The sequence below is a fragment of the Hirundo rustica genome, chromosome 6, assembly GCF_015227805.2.
Source record: "Hirundo rustica isolate bHirRus1 chromosome 6, bHirRus1.pri.v3, whole genome shotgun sequence".
Lineage (NCBI taxonomy): Eukaryota > Metazoa > Chordata > Aves > Passeriformes > Hirundinidae > Hirundo > Hirundo rustica.
The window spans coordinates 60,614,860-60,631,483 of record NC_053455.1 but is presented as its reverse complement, the minus strand read 5'-3'; the positions used below and the strand labels follow the sequence as shown (position 1 = coordinate 60,631,483).

The following is a 16,624-nucleotide window of genomic DNA, read 5'->3' as shown; positions in this document are numbered from 1 at the left end:
TTCCCATTCTTGCCAGCTCAGGAGTAAGGAACTCTAAAATGTTATTTAACACCATACCAAAGCTATTTGAAAAGAACATCCAGCACAGGTGACCTTGCATTCTCAAAGTCAAATTTTAGCAGTTATTGACAAAAAAACCCCAAACTTGCCAGAATTCTGAGACATTTTTACCATGATAGGATACTTGCATGACCTTCCCTTATTCCACCAGAATGAGGAATTTAATCCTCGACATTATGTATTTTAATGACTCATTGTTTTCCTATTTCTTTTTAGTTCCCACAAAGCTCAATGGACTTGAGCATGATTATTAAAATGCTGCAAATAAAAATTTTTTTTAAAAATTGAAATATTTTTTTAAAAAAAGTGGAGATGCAGTAAAGGATATTCTAAAATTGGAGCTGGCTTTGTTGGGGATGGGAGCAAAGTGTCTGAGCCATATGCTGGTGTGACACAGGCAAACTGGATACAAAGCTTATGTCATTGCAACTTGCTCCTTCAGAAAGCAGCTACGGCAGAAATAATCCCCAAATTTTACATTTCGATTTACATGCAGCTCCAGATCAGCACCAACATTTGGATATCAGAAGTCCATTAGAGTTCATCTTCCTGTGTCAAAAACATGCTGCTACCAAATAATAAATACAAATAAATGGGGTTTAAACAACTCCTTACACCCAGCTTCCTCTGGTTTTTTTTGGTTGGTTGGTTGGTTGGGGTTTTTTTGGTTTGGTGTTTTTTTTTTTTTTTTTTTCATTTGGACAGAAGACCAGAAGAGAAGCAGATTTTTTAAATCTGCACAGTTATTTTTCAGATGGCACAGGACACAGTCCAGCAGCTGCCAGGAAAAAAAAGAAAAGATTTTGTGTTTTTTCTTCTCCAACAGGAAAACCAAACACACCCTAAGATAAGGCCCTAGCCTAAATCCGCAATAATTTCAGTGGCCTTTATCCAGATTTACACTTCTCTAATGCAGAACTCGATTTGTCACTTGCATAACAGAGTTCAGACACCAAAAAAACTCCCCCTGCCATTTGAACTTTCTCCCTCCTGAGCCGGCACAGAACAAACTGCAGCTGGTGATTTGGACACAGCCATGGGCGGACAAAAACACACACTGGATAATCCCACAGTGTGTTTTTGTTTTGGTTTGGTTTTTTTCAGAAATAACAAAATAAAAGTAAAACAATGAACAAAATCCCAAATTCTGTTAAATCAACCGTCTGACCAAAAAAGTTCTTCCCAGGCACTATTCCCTCCAAATCCCTGGACACGCCAAAAACTATGCTTTACTGCATAAAATTTCTGCCAGTACGTAACTTTGAAATGTACTTTCTAAGATAAGAGCCTGGACTCCACAGAAGGAAGAGAAGCAGTGTTAGTCCACAGGGATTTTGACTCAGCTAGATCTTCTCTTACTTGAAAGAAAAACCCCACAAAAATCCTACAGTTCAGGCATGTGGAGAGAAAGCTCCACCAGCTTTGGAGGTAGGGTGGCTTCACGCTTCAGTTTTTGTCAGGAAAGGGGATGAAAGGGAAAACCTCCATCCCACCATCATGAGAAAATTTCTGTCCTCTCACTATGCACAGCCAAAGCAGCAATGAAACCCCCCACAAAAAGGGGACAAAAAGGAAAACACAGTGCTGTGTTAAAAACCTAAAGCATGTCCTGTATTAGCAATCTAGCTAATGAAATTTGCTCTCATTTAGTTGAAATAAAATTAGATTAGTTCCTTTTTTTTTTTCCCCTCTCTTGGTTAATTTCACATGCAAGAATGTTCATCTGCTGCTTATGAAGATGTCTGAATAAACATTGCTATGCTAATGGATCAAAAGATCAAAAGTATTCTGTCCTAAGTACAACGGTACAAAGTGGAAAGGAATAAAGTCACCAGACTCTCGAGATCACTTTTAACTACTTTTAATTCTTAAACTCCAATCTCAATGTCACAGACCTTGCAAAAGGTGGAAGTTCCTGGATCCAATCAAAGAAGTGTTTGCAAAAGAAAAAGAGTTTTAGTTTTGGGTCAGTCAAGCTCTGAAAAGGTGTCAAAGATTACCCTGCATGGGGCTGGAATTCAGCCTCGCTCACTTTTAGAATGAGGGAATAATTTTCCTTATCCAAATTATCTCCCAGTTTTATAAAGAATTGCTTGAGGGAAGCAAAAAAATCATCATATGCAGAAATCATTGCCGTTTCCTCAGATGCAAGAAAGGGTTGTTATCTTACAGGGGAACAGAAGCTGAATAACCCAGCAAGGACTGGGAGAGCACAGAAGTACAATACAGAACAGAGCTGGCTCTGACAGAAGTGAAAGAAAAATGAAGAAAGGTGACAAGAAAAGAAAGAAATAGGAAAGAAAACACAATTAAATGGCAAAGTGATCCAAAACAGGCAAGATGCCACCAGCTGAAAAAATTATAATCTCTTTATTTGGGGTGAAATTAGCAGTTAGACAAATCCAATCCAGGATTCGAGTGCAAGGTGCCGAATAAAAGATGCTCTGGATGTTACAGCTGATCAGGGAGTGATCATGATTGCTGGGGCAGACCAGTGACCTCATTCCAAGCATTCCCCAAGCCACACTGATGCTGTTCAGGCTACACCAACAACTTCCCTGTTGTGAAGCTTCTGGAATTAAACACACTCCAAAACTAAGCTCAGGGCTCCCAGACTGTGGCCTCTCAGGTGCTGCCTCTGAGCATGCGAAAAAAAAAAAAAACAACTGGTATTGCCCTCAAACTTTTTCTTGGTCCCAGCTCAAGGAACATTTTCTTGCCTTTTTGCTACACTTGCAAGTGGTCTTTGCTGATTTTTTGGGTTTCCACCCCAGGAAAATCAACTGTGCCATGGAGCAGGACCCCAGTGCTCGCCCCTGCAGCCAGGTCAGTGCCAGAGTCCCTGTGTGGGTCACAAAGGACCAGAGCATCTCCTTTCCTCCCTCCAACATCCCTACTTCCCGCTCATTTCTAGGACAGGGGAACACAGGTTAGAAGTAGAACCCCTTTGAGCAGATAAGTACCTGAGCCACTAGTACTTGAGAATCCTTTATTCAAAGGCATTTTTCATGGATTTATCTGGAAACAGTCAATTGACTGCTGAAATACAGTTAACAGAATGTAGTATTCCACTTGTTCTTCTATTTGTTTTTATATGCATCATTTCCCACCTTTAATTTTAATTCCATGCCCTCTAAGAAATGCAATCTCACAGACAGATCTTCCCCTTTATTTTCCTGTAATGATATCATAGCAGTTTTCTCTAGCTGTTTACAATCTCTTCATTCCCTTCACAGCTTTTCCAAGCTATGGAATGAAAAATTATGTAAAAATAGGCCACAAGAAACCAGACACACTTGATCTGCACAGCAAAAATAGAGCTCTTTAGCACCTGGCATTCTCAAGTGTGGTAATGAAGCTGGCGAGATAAGCCAGGCTTTGACCCAAAATAAAAAGCTTAGACCTCAAAAGAAAGATAAATCTCAACTAACACACACACACACAAAAAAAATCTGTCTTTTGGGTTCTTGCAAGGTGTGACCCCAGACATCTGGACAAGCAGAAAGATTGGGCTTCCCATAGGTGGGTAATGCAGGAAGAGGGCAAGCAAGACACACGGAAACATTAATTTCAGCCTGTCGTAATCCCTGAGTGCAAATTACAAATACTCCCTGGTGCCTGCAATCCCAGGAGTGCTCATGGCTGAGGGGGAAGCCAAAAGAAAGGAAATGGACTCAAAGGACAGACCAGCAAGCCTGCACTTGGGAGGTCTTTTTCGGGAGCAACAAATAAATTCTTCAGGATAAATAACCGATCTGTGTTGAATTACAGATTTGATGAGGCACATTTAAAACTGAAAATGCATCACAGAATTTATGTTAAATTTTGCTACCTCAGATGTTCTCAAGAGATGTAAGAGGCTGTTTCCCGAGATGAAAATGCTAGAATGTGAAAGATTATGCAGAGAGAATGGAATTTTATCAAGTAATGAGGTTTTTGGTAAGAGAACACATAGGAGGAGGAATAAAATCTGGACTTCTGGAGCCAGCAGAAAACAGAAACCAGAGATTCCTCCACATAATTACAGACAATAAAATCTTAAGGTTGTAAATCCTCAATAAAATAAATCCTTTTTTGTTTTCATTCAGTGGGGATTTCACCCAATTAGAGCCACTTGGCTGGATAATATTTACTCTGCAACTTTTTCTGAATGAAAGTGGCATCATAATTCCGCCTTTTATGAACAATTAGTTCAGCAGCGCTGCCTAGAAAATGGAAGAAGGCTTTTGGCTTCAAAATCTGAAATTATCAAGATGTATAGAATGGGAAAGTAAAAAAGAAAACCAAAGCAGAATGGAGATTCGCTAAGGAAACAACCTTGTTGGACACTACGAAATCTCCCAAGCCATGCAGGGCATACAGCAATGAAATAAAGTTGGAGAAATAAAAATCTCCAAACACCGGCTCATTAAAAGGGAGAGGGAATGACAGAAAAGGTTCAAGTAGCATCATTAGGTTTGGATTCTCTGGAATCTCTTAAGGAGACCTGATTTAAATACTCGAAGTGTTTACTCTGAAAATGCCTTCCACAGCGTGACAAGACCTTGACTGTAAAAGCTGCATCTTACCCTGAGCTCCACAGGAAAGACTCAGAGCCAGCCCAGGAGATTGAGATATAAATGGAGCGACAGCACCAGCGTGAAATATTGTGAGCAGTGAGAAATACAGTGTGAAATATTACACTCATTACAAAGCTCTGCCTGTCCCTTTATCAAGCCTCAGCTATAATTTGACAACAAATGACAGTGGAGGTACGACTGACACCGAAGAAGGCTTCAAGCATCAGCTAGCCAGTAACCTCATAGTGCAGTGACCTTTTCTCTGTACCCTCCCCATGGACAGCTCCATACAACACAGACTCCTTCTCTGCAGCCTTTCCTAAGTCTTTCCTCTGCAGGACCAGCTAACTCCTTCCTATCCCTTACACGACCAGCCCTGTTTGTCCCGTGTAGAACATCTTACCTTGTCTGTCTCTTGCTTGACCCTTCCTCCTCACAGCATGGCCAGCAGACTCCAAGCGACCCTCGAGCAGCCAACCCATTCTTATAACTTTTACAACACCCATGCTCCTTGCACTTCGCCCGTGACCTCAGTGAGGGCAAGGCTCTTGGCGCTCTTTGGCAGTCAATGCAGCTGCAATTCATGGGGGGAGATTGCCTTCAGCACTGTCCCTATTCTCTTACAATCCCTCCTCCCACAAACAAACAGGCTTCTGGGATGAAACCACATCCTTTTAAAGAGGCTGAATATTACCAGATCAATTTTCACCAAGTTGTGACAGTAGCAGATTGTTATTAAATTCAGAGTATTCACAAGGCATTAAAACAAATTTCTTCAGTGAAGTTTCACTTCTTAAGTTGTCAAACCATTGTATACTGAATGGAAAACAGAACAGTAACTTCATCTCTATAAATAATGGAGTTTGACTGAAAACTGCTATGTTGAGCTGTTAAAAATGATGTCAATATAAATTCAGCATATTAGAAAGAGGAGTTGCAAGGAAGGGAGTCAGTGTAATGCAAATAAATATAAACAGAGATTAGTAATTATATAGTCCAATATTAGCAATAGAATATTCCAACTTAACGTTTTCAAGTTTATTTGAACCAATCTAAAAGTGAGATAGTAGCCTTGAAATCATGCAAATATTCAGCTTTATATTCCTAGGAAGTTATTTTTAAGATACAAGTATTTGTTTCATACAATTGGAAAATTAATAAAATTACATCTGTATTTGGAAGGCTTTCCTCATCCAGATCCAATTATTCCATGGATGTTTCTACCTTCCCCAAATGGGAGTTATATTGAACCTAATTTTTTTCCATAAAGCAATGATGGCACATAAAAATCCACATATTCACAAGTTACAAACCCAATCCTGTGCCATCAGTCTTAACTTTTAGCCTAATTACAGAAAGGAAATAATTGGGTGCATAAAGAGGTTTGTGATGAAGTGCTCAGCATAAGGACCTACATTACACCCAGAGTTTCCTGAGGTTTTATTTTTCCTTCTCTTTTTTCTTTTGGGGTTTTTGGATTTTGGGGGAGGGATTTGGGAAGAGATTTGGGGTTTTTTGGTGAGGGGTTTGTTTGCTAGGTTTCTAATTCATCTCTGCATTTACTTTGGGAAACACAGGAATTTTCTTCAGGAATCATTCCTGACTATTTTTAACAATCTTTATTTTGCCTCCTTTTTTTTTTTTTTTTTTTTTTTCTAATCTAGCATTTATTTCATGTGCTTTCATCTCTTTTTCCTGTGTTCTCACCATTGTAAATGGAAGGAATAGAGAGCCCTGGGAGCCTGCACACATCTCTTTCTCCACTTGTCCTACCTCTATTTTTGACCTGGCTTCGCTGTTCCTCTGTTAGAAATCCCGCGTGGCATTTGACACAATCTTAGAGAGCTCTTGAGGCTCATGTAGAAAAAATGATTTAAAGAAAACACATTAACTTTTGAGGAATACCAGAACTCTCTGGGAGGCTCTTCAAACAGTTTTCCTTCTGTAGCATCCTTTACTGGGCAACCTTGATAACCCAGAGCTGCATTGACACATCCCTTATCTCAGAAACCGTTGGTCTCCTAATATCCTAATGTTGGTGTGCCCATCCAAACCCTACTGTTTCATTACACTGAGATGTGTATATATATATATAAAATGATTGAAATGCACAGATCACATACTTCCAATGGGCACAGCCTCTTCAAAAAGACACGACCACAGCAAATTTAGGGATATGGATTTTAGTGGAGCCTGAGAAAAGTTAGCAGAGGGTCCCTCAGATAATGCTGATCAAACTACAGTAGAAATAAACCCCACCACAAACGTGGTGCTTTCCTATATCTGATTTAAACCTCAGAGTTTTTCCTCTCCAATATTTCAGCTCTGAGTTGCCCAGGAAGGAAAATGTGGCACTGACAAAGCACAGTTCAGGAGTCTCAGCCACTCTCAGGGTCCAGCTGCAGCAGTCAGAGTGATTCAAGAAACCTGTTTCTTTATTTATGCCTGTTCAAAGAAGGGGTGATCAACTCCAGAACAACTGAAACAAAATGATCCAGCCCCATCAGATCACAAGACCTGGACACAGTTTTCCACATCCTATTTACAGTATTGCAGGTCTTTAACAAGGCAGAATGTTTTTGCTGGTTCTAATCCAGTTCAAACAGGAGTTAGTTAATGTGAAAGCTGCAATCTGCACCGTGAGAAGGTCAGACAGCGTGATCACATAAACCCCTTCCAGTTCTGTGATCTATGACCTATAAAACCAAATCAGAGGTGACTGAGCAAATTTCAGGGCACAGATAAACTCAAAAGTGCTATTTTCTTTTTACATCACCTCAGCCAAATGCAATTCCTCAACTAATAGTTTCCCTTGCGTCCCAAAGACATCCTGGTGTAGGATCAGGCACCAGGCTGGATCAGAAAGCGGATTCCCGAGGGATGGGTCACCTGCTGACCATTTCCAGTGCCTCCAAGGGGAGCTACAGAGGTCAGAAGGATCCAACTACCAGGCTGAACAACACTGGGAGTTTCACTCACAGGGAGTAAGTGAAAATCATAATTGGAAGTTCCAGTTTGGCTGAAATATTAGTTCAGAATTGCAGTGTTGGAGGGGCTTGGGGTATTTGCCCCACTCTCTGCTCCCAACTTGACCTTTGTCTCGCATATTGAGCTCAGTGACATTACACTTTTATGGATTTTATCAGAATTTTGAGGACAGTATAACCCACTAAATTATTTTTTGTAAAGCAAGAAATTAACCTTATTCATTTGATAACCTGCTTGGTATACAAGAGTACATTCCATTTTTGTCCCTGTTAGAACCACTGACCCTGGCATCCTTGAATCACTTTTTCTATTTGTGTTTTATGGCTTTCTTTCTCTTTTTAATTCCATGACTCGGACTAGTTCCGTACATGGCCTCTGATTTTACTCCCCTGTACAGTCCCTCAGTGGGGGCAAGACACTGAAAGCTATTTTTTAAAAAACACCAAAGGCAAAAAAAGCCCCTGGTGGTGAAAGGATTGTGTCTTAGAGCAGGCAAAACCCTTGAAGGGCTTGGGAAAGGTTTCTGACCCGACTCTGAGGAAACAGCTCTGATGACAGGAATGTGGCCAAAAACAGCACAGTTGCAACTGCTGGGTACAATGGTCCCAGGCTGGAAGGTGCAGAGAAGGTGAGAGACATTTCTGCTGAGGAGGAGCCAGTGGACTGGCAGCTGGCTGTGAGCCACACTGGGGGCAGGTGGGAGCTACAAGCCCTGGAAACGCTTTCAGCCATTTGGATCTGCGTGTAAAGATTGGGGCAAGGCTCAAACGTGGAGCAATTCCTCCCCTTCCTTTCCCTCCCAGGCATCTCCAGGGGATGTGCCAGTGTGACCTGCAGCCACTGCTCAGCCCAGAGCTCTGCCTGAGACCAAAACTAGCTCAAGGGCACTGGAAGCAGCCTGGGATCCCTCCAGTGGGTTATTTTTGGCTCAAGTGCCAGGCTCTTCTGACTCAGTCTGTAAAATAAACCCTAGGAGGAGCAGCTGTGGCAGCCGGTGCCTACCTGGCAGGTGGCAAGGACACGCTGCAGGCTGGTTTCCAAAACCAGGCCAGAGCATTCTGCTATCAGCTGTACTTAACAGCAGCACTCACACATAGCACCAGCTCTCTCCTCGCCTTCCTGCTCAGAATTTCAAGTAAGTCCCAGAAATGGCCACACGCCACAGGATTTGCATGCCTCAGCCTGTGGTCCTTGTTATATGCACAGAAGACACGTTCAAAGACAAGTTCAAAGGCCAAGAGCAACCAGCTACTGAAAATGGAGTTCAAACTTGGAAATAAAGCAAATTACCGTACAATTTTGCACCGGTGCACGCACAGAAATAACTCACTTGTGATCAAAGGGAAAAGGAAAACCACAGTAAGTTTTTCAAGCTCTGCCCTACCTTTCAGTATGTAATCACATTAACACACAGTACCCAGTTTTCTGATTTGTTTGCTGCCACATAGCAAGACTGAGCACAGGAAATTCTATTCCTTGCAACCATTCAAAGGAAAACAGAGAAATAATAGCAACAGATTTATTTCAGCCCAAGCTGAAATTTGTTTGCTTGTAACCCAGCCTAAACATCATTAGTGCAACGGGGTCTTTTTCTACGGACACGGGAAATAATTATTAGTTTAGCACAGATATTTGGAAGAAATTGCAAAAGGAACATGGAATTATGATATCCTACCACACAATGTGCATTTAAAACGTGGGAAATTCACATCTTGGTGGTTTTGCCATCCAGGTTACACAGATATCATCCTTTTTCCACGTTAAATGCTCACTAACATTTGAAACAAGTAACGTTACTCCCAAATGACAACTGCACAGGGCTACAATAGATTTTTCTGTCCCTTTTGCTTCTATTAAATAACAAGTGATAAAAATAGAACAAGTCACTGCACGCTGCCGACAATTTTGTAGATTTTCCTTTTGCTTTGCTGCCTTTTCCTCTCTCTGCTGTTATCTGTCTCAACCTGATTTCCCCCAGCTTGAAGAGTATTCTGCAGGCATTTGATTGATGAAAATCAAACTTACTGAACCGTTCCCCAAGCCCAAATAAATAAGTAAACAAATATAATATTCCTTGGGGTGGCCAGCATTCAATAGCAATACTTGCAGCTGAAAAACCAGGATTGCTGACCTCAATCACTCTCACCTAATTAAAGAAAATCAGTTAGAAAAGCAATTCCACCTCAAACCACGCTAATATCCTCGTGTTCTGAAATACCTGTTCTGCTTATTCTACAATAAAATACACATTCCTTATGTTTACAGTCACAATGCCAGTTTAAAAAAACGCACATTTTTACTCATAGCTGAAAAATGTTTAATTTCAAAGCCATTTCTCTATGTGGAACTCATCTACAGACTGTATTAGCAGATTTTCAAAATTATCAAAATAAAAACACCCATGTGAAAGCACAGACAAACCATCACACACACACATCTCTCTGCATAATTATACAGGAATACAGGAACTCCGACTTGAAGCCTAGCAACAGTATCCAAGTATTAGTTAGTCTGCTAATCAACTACCAAAAACTCACACACCAGCTCAATGTGCTTCATTTTCCTAAAGCAAACAAAAAACCAGACAAAAGGATCCTATCACTCCTAGCTCCAGAGCTCCTGAAGGATGAGATGCACAACAGAAAACAAACCTTGTTCACTTGAGGAAGAACAACCCATGTCATTGAGTCCGTCTGAAAATTCATCCCATCACAAAGAACCAAGGCAAAAGAGAGATTTAAAAATAGGTTATCCAAGCCAAAGGATTATCAGCTTGCAACATACTTAATATCTGCATATCTGTATCTAATGAAAGCTCAAAATTCTTACATATATGATTGGGTTTTGTACCTCCATCCTATAGAAGCCATAGTAAATTCTGTGCAGCAAATGCTTCCTAAATCTGCTGTGCTCATTTACTCACAGACAGCTGCAGGCTGGATGAAAACAATCAGGGATTAACTTTTCTATTCATCACATCTTTTAATCCATTACTTTCTCTTAGTTTGCAATAAATAAACGCATAAAGTTAAATAAGTCATATATGTGCTATGGCTAGTTAAAAACAAAAGTTTTTTAAAGGGACACTATTATTATTAATTATTTTTAATGGTGCGCAACTGCTGTACATCAGGGATATGCATAAGATCTTCCTCAAGGCAGAAAAGAATATGCAGCTATAGTCACTGAGCTGGGATATGCTTCTGGGTCCCAAAGACTTCCAAAATAACCAATAATTAAAATAAGCTACTCTAGTGCTGTTATTATTCATCAAAAAAACTAATTTGGGGGCGTGATGAATTGAAATAATCTGGGAAGCCACACTAAGTGTTTCATACTGCTTGTAAAACAAGTTTTTAAGTACCTTATGGTAAGAGGGTTTCTTGCTTTAAGAAAAATACTATTGTAATTTGTTTCAAATAGGATTACTTTTTAAATTATACAGCAGTTTCCAGTCACCTTTCAAACATCTGCCAAGAAAACAAAAGGGATTCCCTCATGAAAGACGTAAATCCAAGGAAATATGGATCTTGTCTTTAATCCTTTATGGGTATCTTCTTTTTTTTTTTTTTTTTTCCCTGTCCTCAGATTCCTTTTTCTTCTCTGTTTGATTCAGTCTTACAGAACTACTTCATCCCAGCCTGGAGTAAGAACTTTCCTGGTAGAATCAGCCAGCTGGGGTTTATTGGACTAAAGCCACAGGAATCCCTTGCAAGACTTTTTTTTAACAGGTTTATTCACATGAATCCATGGGACATTATTCTCACCTTTTTTGGCTCTAAAATAAGTAAACAAATTTTTTTATTGTATAAAATATAAAATTTTGTATTTTTCTTCTTTTTCCAGAAAAGCTGGAAGTCTTACGATTATTGCGAAGAAACTTACTTTACATATGCCTAATTTTCATGTCTGTCTCATGTAAATGCTTCACAATTAAATTAAAGAAAGAAGAACAATTTCAGTGTGATTTGATCTGTAGGACAGAGATTTCGTGACTCTGCTGTAAACCAGAATTTTCTGCTTCTGAAGCAGATTCTAAAATAATTACAAAGTGCAAAGAGATTAGGATTATTAAATGAACTTAAAATAATAACAAAATTTAATGAACTGGTTCGGTATCAAAATTCAGAACCTAACCAAAAATATACTTTCTGAGAGATGAATGACTAAAAGTTTCTCAGGAGATTTGATAGTACGAATTATCTCCCTCATATTCCTGAGGAAACTTCCCAAGCTCTTCACTATTCCTTCCCCCTCTGCTGCCTCTAAGGAGGTGCATTACTCAAACGATAAATGTTGGAATACATCCAAAACTATTGGAACACAGTGGATAACCAGACAAGCACGAGAAGCAAAAGCCAGCCTGCTGAAGCTGAAATGCTGACATCACTCTGCACATTCATCATCACAGAAGCTCTCAGGCTTTCTGCTCAGGATTTGGTTCTTTGATTTACTCTTCTTTTTTTTTTTTTTTCCTACTGGGAGACACTCCAAATATGGACATTTCAACAACTTCATTTTTCATAAGTAATTAAACTTAAAGGACAAATGTCCAGCTCAATTAAATTAGGTGGGAGGAAATAACACAAGGTAATGTTTACTCTTTAAGACAAATCTTTTCATTTAAATGGTCATGCTCAATCCACTGTCTTGCAAAAAATGCAAGTGAATAATGGAAGTACCAATGTTTCTATTTTTCAGTGGCAAAAAATGAAGGCATCAGAAAAATTTGGAGAATCTTCCCATAGAAAGTATTTTCTAAACATTTTTCTAGAAATCACCAAATCCTACAAGTCAGCCAAAAAAAAAAAAAAAAAAAAAAAAAAAAAAAAAAAAAAACAACACCTAAAAGAAAAGCATTACCCGTATGTAAATATAAACAACAATAAGATGCTTGACCTAATAATGTGTTCATTTTTAGTTCATGTTTTACAGATTATTAATAAATATAGAAGGATGAAGAATTCTTACATGGAATGGAACTATCCTATTATCCCAGGGAAAAACAAAAAACAAACAAAAATCCCCTCCAGGTTATCTCTGAACTTTTATGCAGAAGTTACGACTTTGGTGCATTTTGTCCACAGTTTTCTGAGTGCACACTGCAAGAGCTGAAAGTGCTACAAGAACTCACATTACCACAGAACTTTCAACCATATCCCTGCAGATCATACACCGCCAGGAAGGCAAAGGGAAAGTAGTCCTTAATCCGTGTCCTTAGTTTTATATTTCATGTGAGCTGGCCTAATTTCCCATATAAATGAAATACACAAGTCAGAGATTTGCCTCGCTGAGTTAAATCAGTGCAGGTGACTACACAGAGCCTCCTGCTGCAAAAGGAATGCTTTTTTTTTGTTCAACTCCAGGATCTGTTTCTTCTTTTTCTGTGGGACTTGAATTAACTTGAATTAAAGTGTATTAACCCATTTTATTAAACTGTATTCGGTATCACTTGTATCAAACTGGCTTTTATTTTAATGGCAAATCTCTCCACCTAAAAAGATCTTGAAAGAGCCTCCTGGGGTTTTTTTTGTCAGGGACCCTTGAGGTCTGTCACTACCCTTAATCCCACCAAACTCAGTGAGAGTGAATGCTTTCATGGATATGAGGAGCTGGCTTCTGCCATATATTCATTTAATTATAGAGAAGCATCTTTCCCCACTTTCATCTTCTGATCAATTATTCCCATTTGAGAGCAGCTTTAGGTGAGGCCAAAACAACCTGGCAAGAGCCAATCTGGCTCTTCCAGGGAAGTGGATGTGTATTTAGTCTATTACAAACTGACTGATTAATACTTAGAAAGCACCTACACTTACCACATTTTCCTTTTCAGAGTATACTTTTGAAAACATTTCAGCTTTCTCCTCATCTGCATTTTTTTTAAAAGAGTTACTTTTCAAACCTCCCTGAAATGTCACCAGCCCTGTGGTTGTATCACACATCGAATCAGTTATAACATCTTTGCAAAATCCTGGCACAAACAAGCAAAGCTTATTTTCAGAGTCTGTAAATATTTTGCTTACCAATATCAGCTTCCCTGTGATTCTTGATGTATTCAGCGAGCTCAAAATTTCCCGCTATTATAGCCACCTAAAGGATTGTAAAACAGGCACAATTAATACGTTGTCATCACTTGCTAAGAAGGAAAACGCATTACACCACTGCCATACATCAGACAAACGCATTTTCATTTCACAAAGTGGAGTGATTCTATTACTCTCGTCCTGCAACACATATCTGAAACACCAGCAAGAAATGCGATCTTAATCTGTTTGTAAGAGCACTGCCAGTCCCCCTGCTGCCCATTTCCCAGGAATGCTGTGATGGTGGCAGTTTCAGGAGGCTGCTGGAAGAGCTGCTGCTCTTCACGTGGTGGCAGTCCAAGGCAGGAGTGAACATTAAGCACAGCATCCCCCAAGCTCTGGGAGCTGTATGGGTGTGTGGGGAATGCTGCAGGAGACACACTGAAGATGTTATCTCCCTCTAATTTCTCCTGCCTCGCTCCTTACCTGAGCAACAAATTCAGGAGCTGAAACGCAGAGTACATGAGAGAACCAGGACCAAGAGCTACCAGTATTCAGGTACCACTAAGGCACCAAAAAACACAACAGAAAGAGAGAGACTGGTGAAGCGTATGCACGTATAGAGTTTAAAATGCCTAAATACATCGGGCTCTAAAATAACAATTTTCTTTTTATTTCCTGGTTGTTGAACACAGATCTGAATTCTGATATAAATGGACTTGAAAAGAAAACCATCTCCGACAGGTGTGAGGGAAGCAGTCCAGTTTTGCCATTGCTGATTTCTCCCTTTTTCTTCTTCTCCTCTTGCCCTGAATATCAAGGAAGTATCTTTTGCAGCTCCATTTTACAGCTCTGACAGATCCTGTTCTCTAACAGCACTCTGGCTTTCCTGATGTATGTGCAAGCCATAAGCTGGGCTCACATTTCTCATAGATACTTCTGCATCTACAGGGTGCAGGTTAAAAAAAATATGTATTTAAAAAATCTTGCTTTAGGATTCTCTTGGTTATATCCAAGAAAGTCTGACATGAGAAATTATTAAAAACCCAATGCAAATTTCTGAGCTGATGACCAAAAAAAATTATTTGCTGGTTTGGGCCTCTCAATGAAGAGGCACAAATCTCAGACTTCTCCTCTACGTATGAAGAATGATGCAAAGGAAGACCTAAATGCTGAAATGAACTCGTGGAGTGTATGAAGTACAGTTAATGTCAGCAGTATCTTCGAATGTAACAAGCGTAAGATCTTATTTCTGCACTCAGCCTAGGAAATAGAATGGACAATTTTATTCACCAGTAACTGAAACAAACTAATATGGAAATCCCTGAAATTGAAGATTTCACACCCAAACTTTGGCTGCTCCATCCTGGCAGTGTCCAAGGCCAGGTTGGATGGGGCTTGGAACAACCTGGAAGAGTGGAAGGCGTCCCTACCCATGGCAAGGAGTGGATCTGGGTGTATTTAAGGACCCTTTCAACCCAAACCATTCTGGGATTCTGTCATCAGGGGGGCTGGACACAAGCAGGTTGATGCACTGACACCTCAGGACCATCTGAAAATCCATCTGAAAATTACTATTTTAAGCACTGGTAAGCCAGCCTTTAACCCAGAAGCCCCTCCAGAGAGAAACAGCTTCTCAGCACGGATAACACATCAGAATCTGGCCCCCAGCCTGCTCTGTGCATCTCTGAAGCGCAGCTCATGATTCTCCCTGATAAACAGCACTAGGAAAGCAACAGCAGAGCTGTACTAATCCTCTCTCTTTAACTTCCAACTTGGCTGGCTCCAGGTTCAAGACAGCAACATTTGTGTGCAGCTCTGAGGTTTTCTCTGCATTGCAAGGAGGTGATAATAATTCCCTCTGATATTACCCCTAATTAGCAGTAAATTTCCAACAAAGGGGGGAATTCAGCAGTGACAGGCAACTTGCTAGACAGCAGCCATGGAGCTCGAATGAAAGAATTTTTGATGCTGAGCTGATTTTAAAACTCAAGTATAAACATGCTCTTCAAGTGATAAACACATTTTATTATGTGGGGAAAAAAAAAAAAGGAAGATATTTCCAGATAACTAAGAGACAGCTTGACAGAGAATTGTTCCTGTATTTGCTTCTGAACCAAGCAGTAGGTTCAGCAAGCTCAAGGAACGATTTTTCTAGATTTAATTCACTTCAATGCACTAAAAACAGTATGTAAAATCCTTACAGCAAAATGAAGGAAAGATATGTTAAGATCTACGGAAAGCAAGGAAAAGTTAAAAAGTACAAATATTTCTTGGCACAACATCAATGCACTTCACTTGAATTTGATGGGTAAAGTGTGTGGGAGAAAGCAAAGTCAGAGCAAAATTGGAAAGACAAAATTATTCTCATTCAATTTGTACAGTTACAAAGCACGGCAACCTCAGCCCTTTTTCCATCCAAATGAGTCTTAAACTAAAGCTATAGCGAGTTCACATGAAAATATAAATGTGAATATATTAGGAAGAGTGAATGGGTCTTCACAAGATCCAGAGCTGGAACCAAATGAAGGTGGTGGAAATTCTCTCCTTGATCAAGTACCTAAATCACAGACTAACTGAAATTCTATATTTGTACTAAATTTCTTTGTACTTTGGAATAAAATAGTAATGTAGTGCCTTGGCAGAAAATACTAGTGTTTGATTCTCTCCATGCTTCATAATCTACATGGTTTTAAATAGCCATAGTTTGCTTTTCAGGATGTTCTGTAGACAAGTGCTAGATTTAAAATTAAGAGGTTATGGCAGGAAAGAAGGTTTTGTTTGAGATTTCTTTTGATCACAAGGCATCTCCTCTTGGCAGTGGAAAAGTAGCACAGCCAGCAAAACTGCAGAGAAAGTTTGCTTCCAATTCCAGCGGGAAATGGGTTCCGGTCATCAAAACGCATCACATGCGTGTTTACAGACATGAAATACTGCCATGAAAGGCTGGAGGTAGCACTTTACAGCTAGAGGCTATCTACTGCCTCTGTTATG

The 16,624-nt window shown here is 39.8% G+C and overlaps 1 protein-coding gene across 2 annotated transcripts in view; it reads right to left on the bottom strand.

The window, feature by feature from the left end:
• The window catches only part of SHANK2 (SH3 and multiple ankyrin repeat domains 2), a 274,396-nt gene that overhangs the window by 199,163 nt on the left and 58,609 nt on the right, over nt 1–16,624 (bottom strand). For both annotated transcript variants that reach the window (XM_058420947.1, XM_040067120.1), the window contains exon 14: nt 13,631–13,697. In XM_058420947.1, coding sequence (XP_058276930.1) covers nt 13,631–13,697 — 67 coding nt within the window. The remainder of the gene's footprint in view (nt 1–13,630; nt 13,698–16,624) is intronic.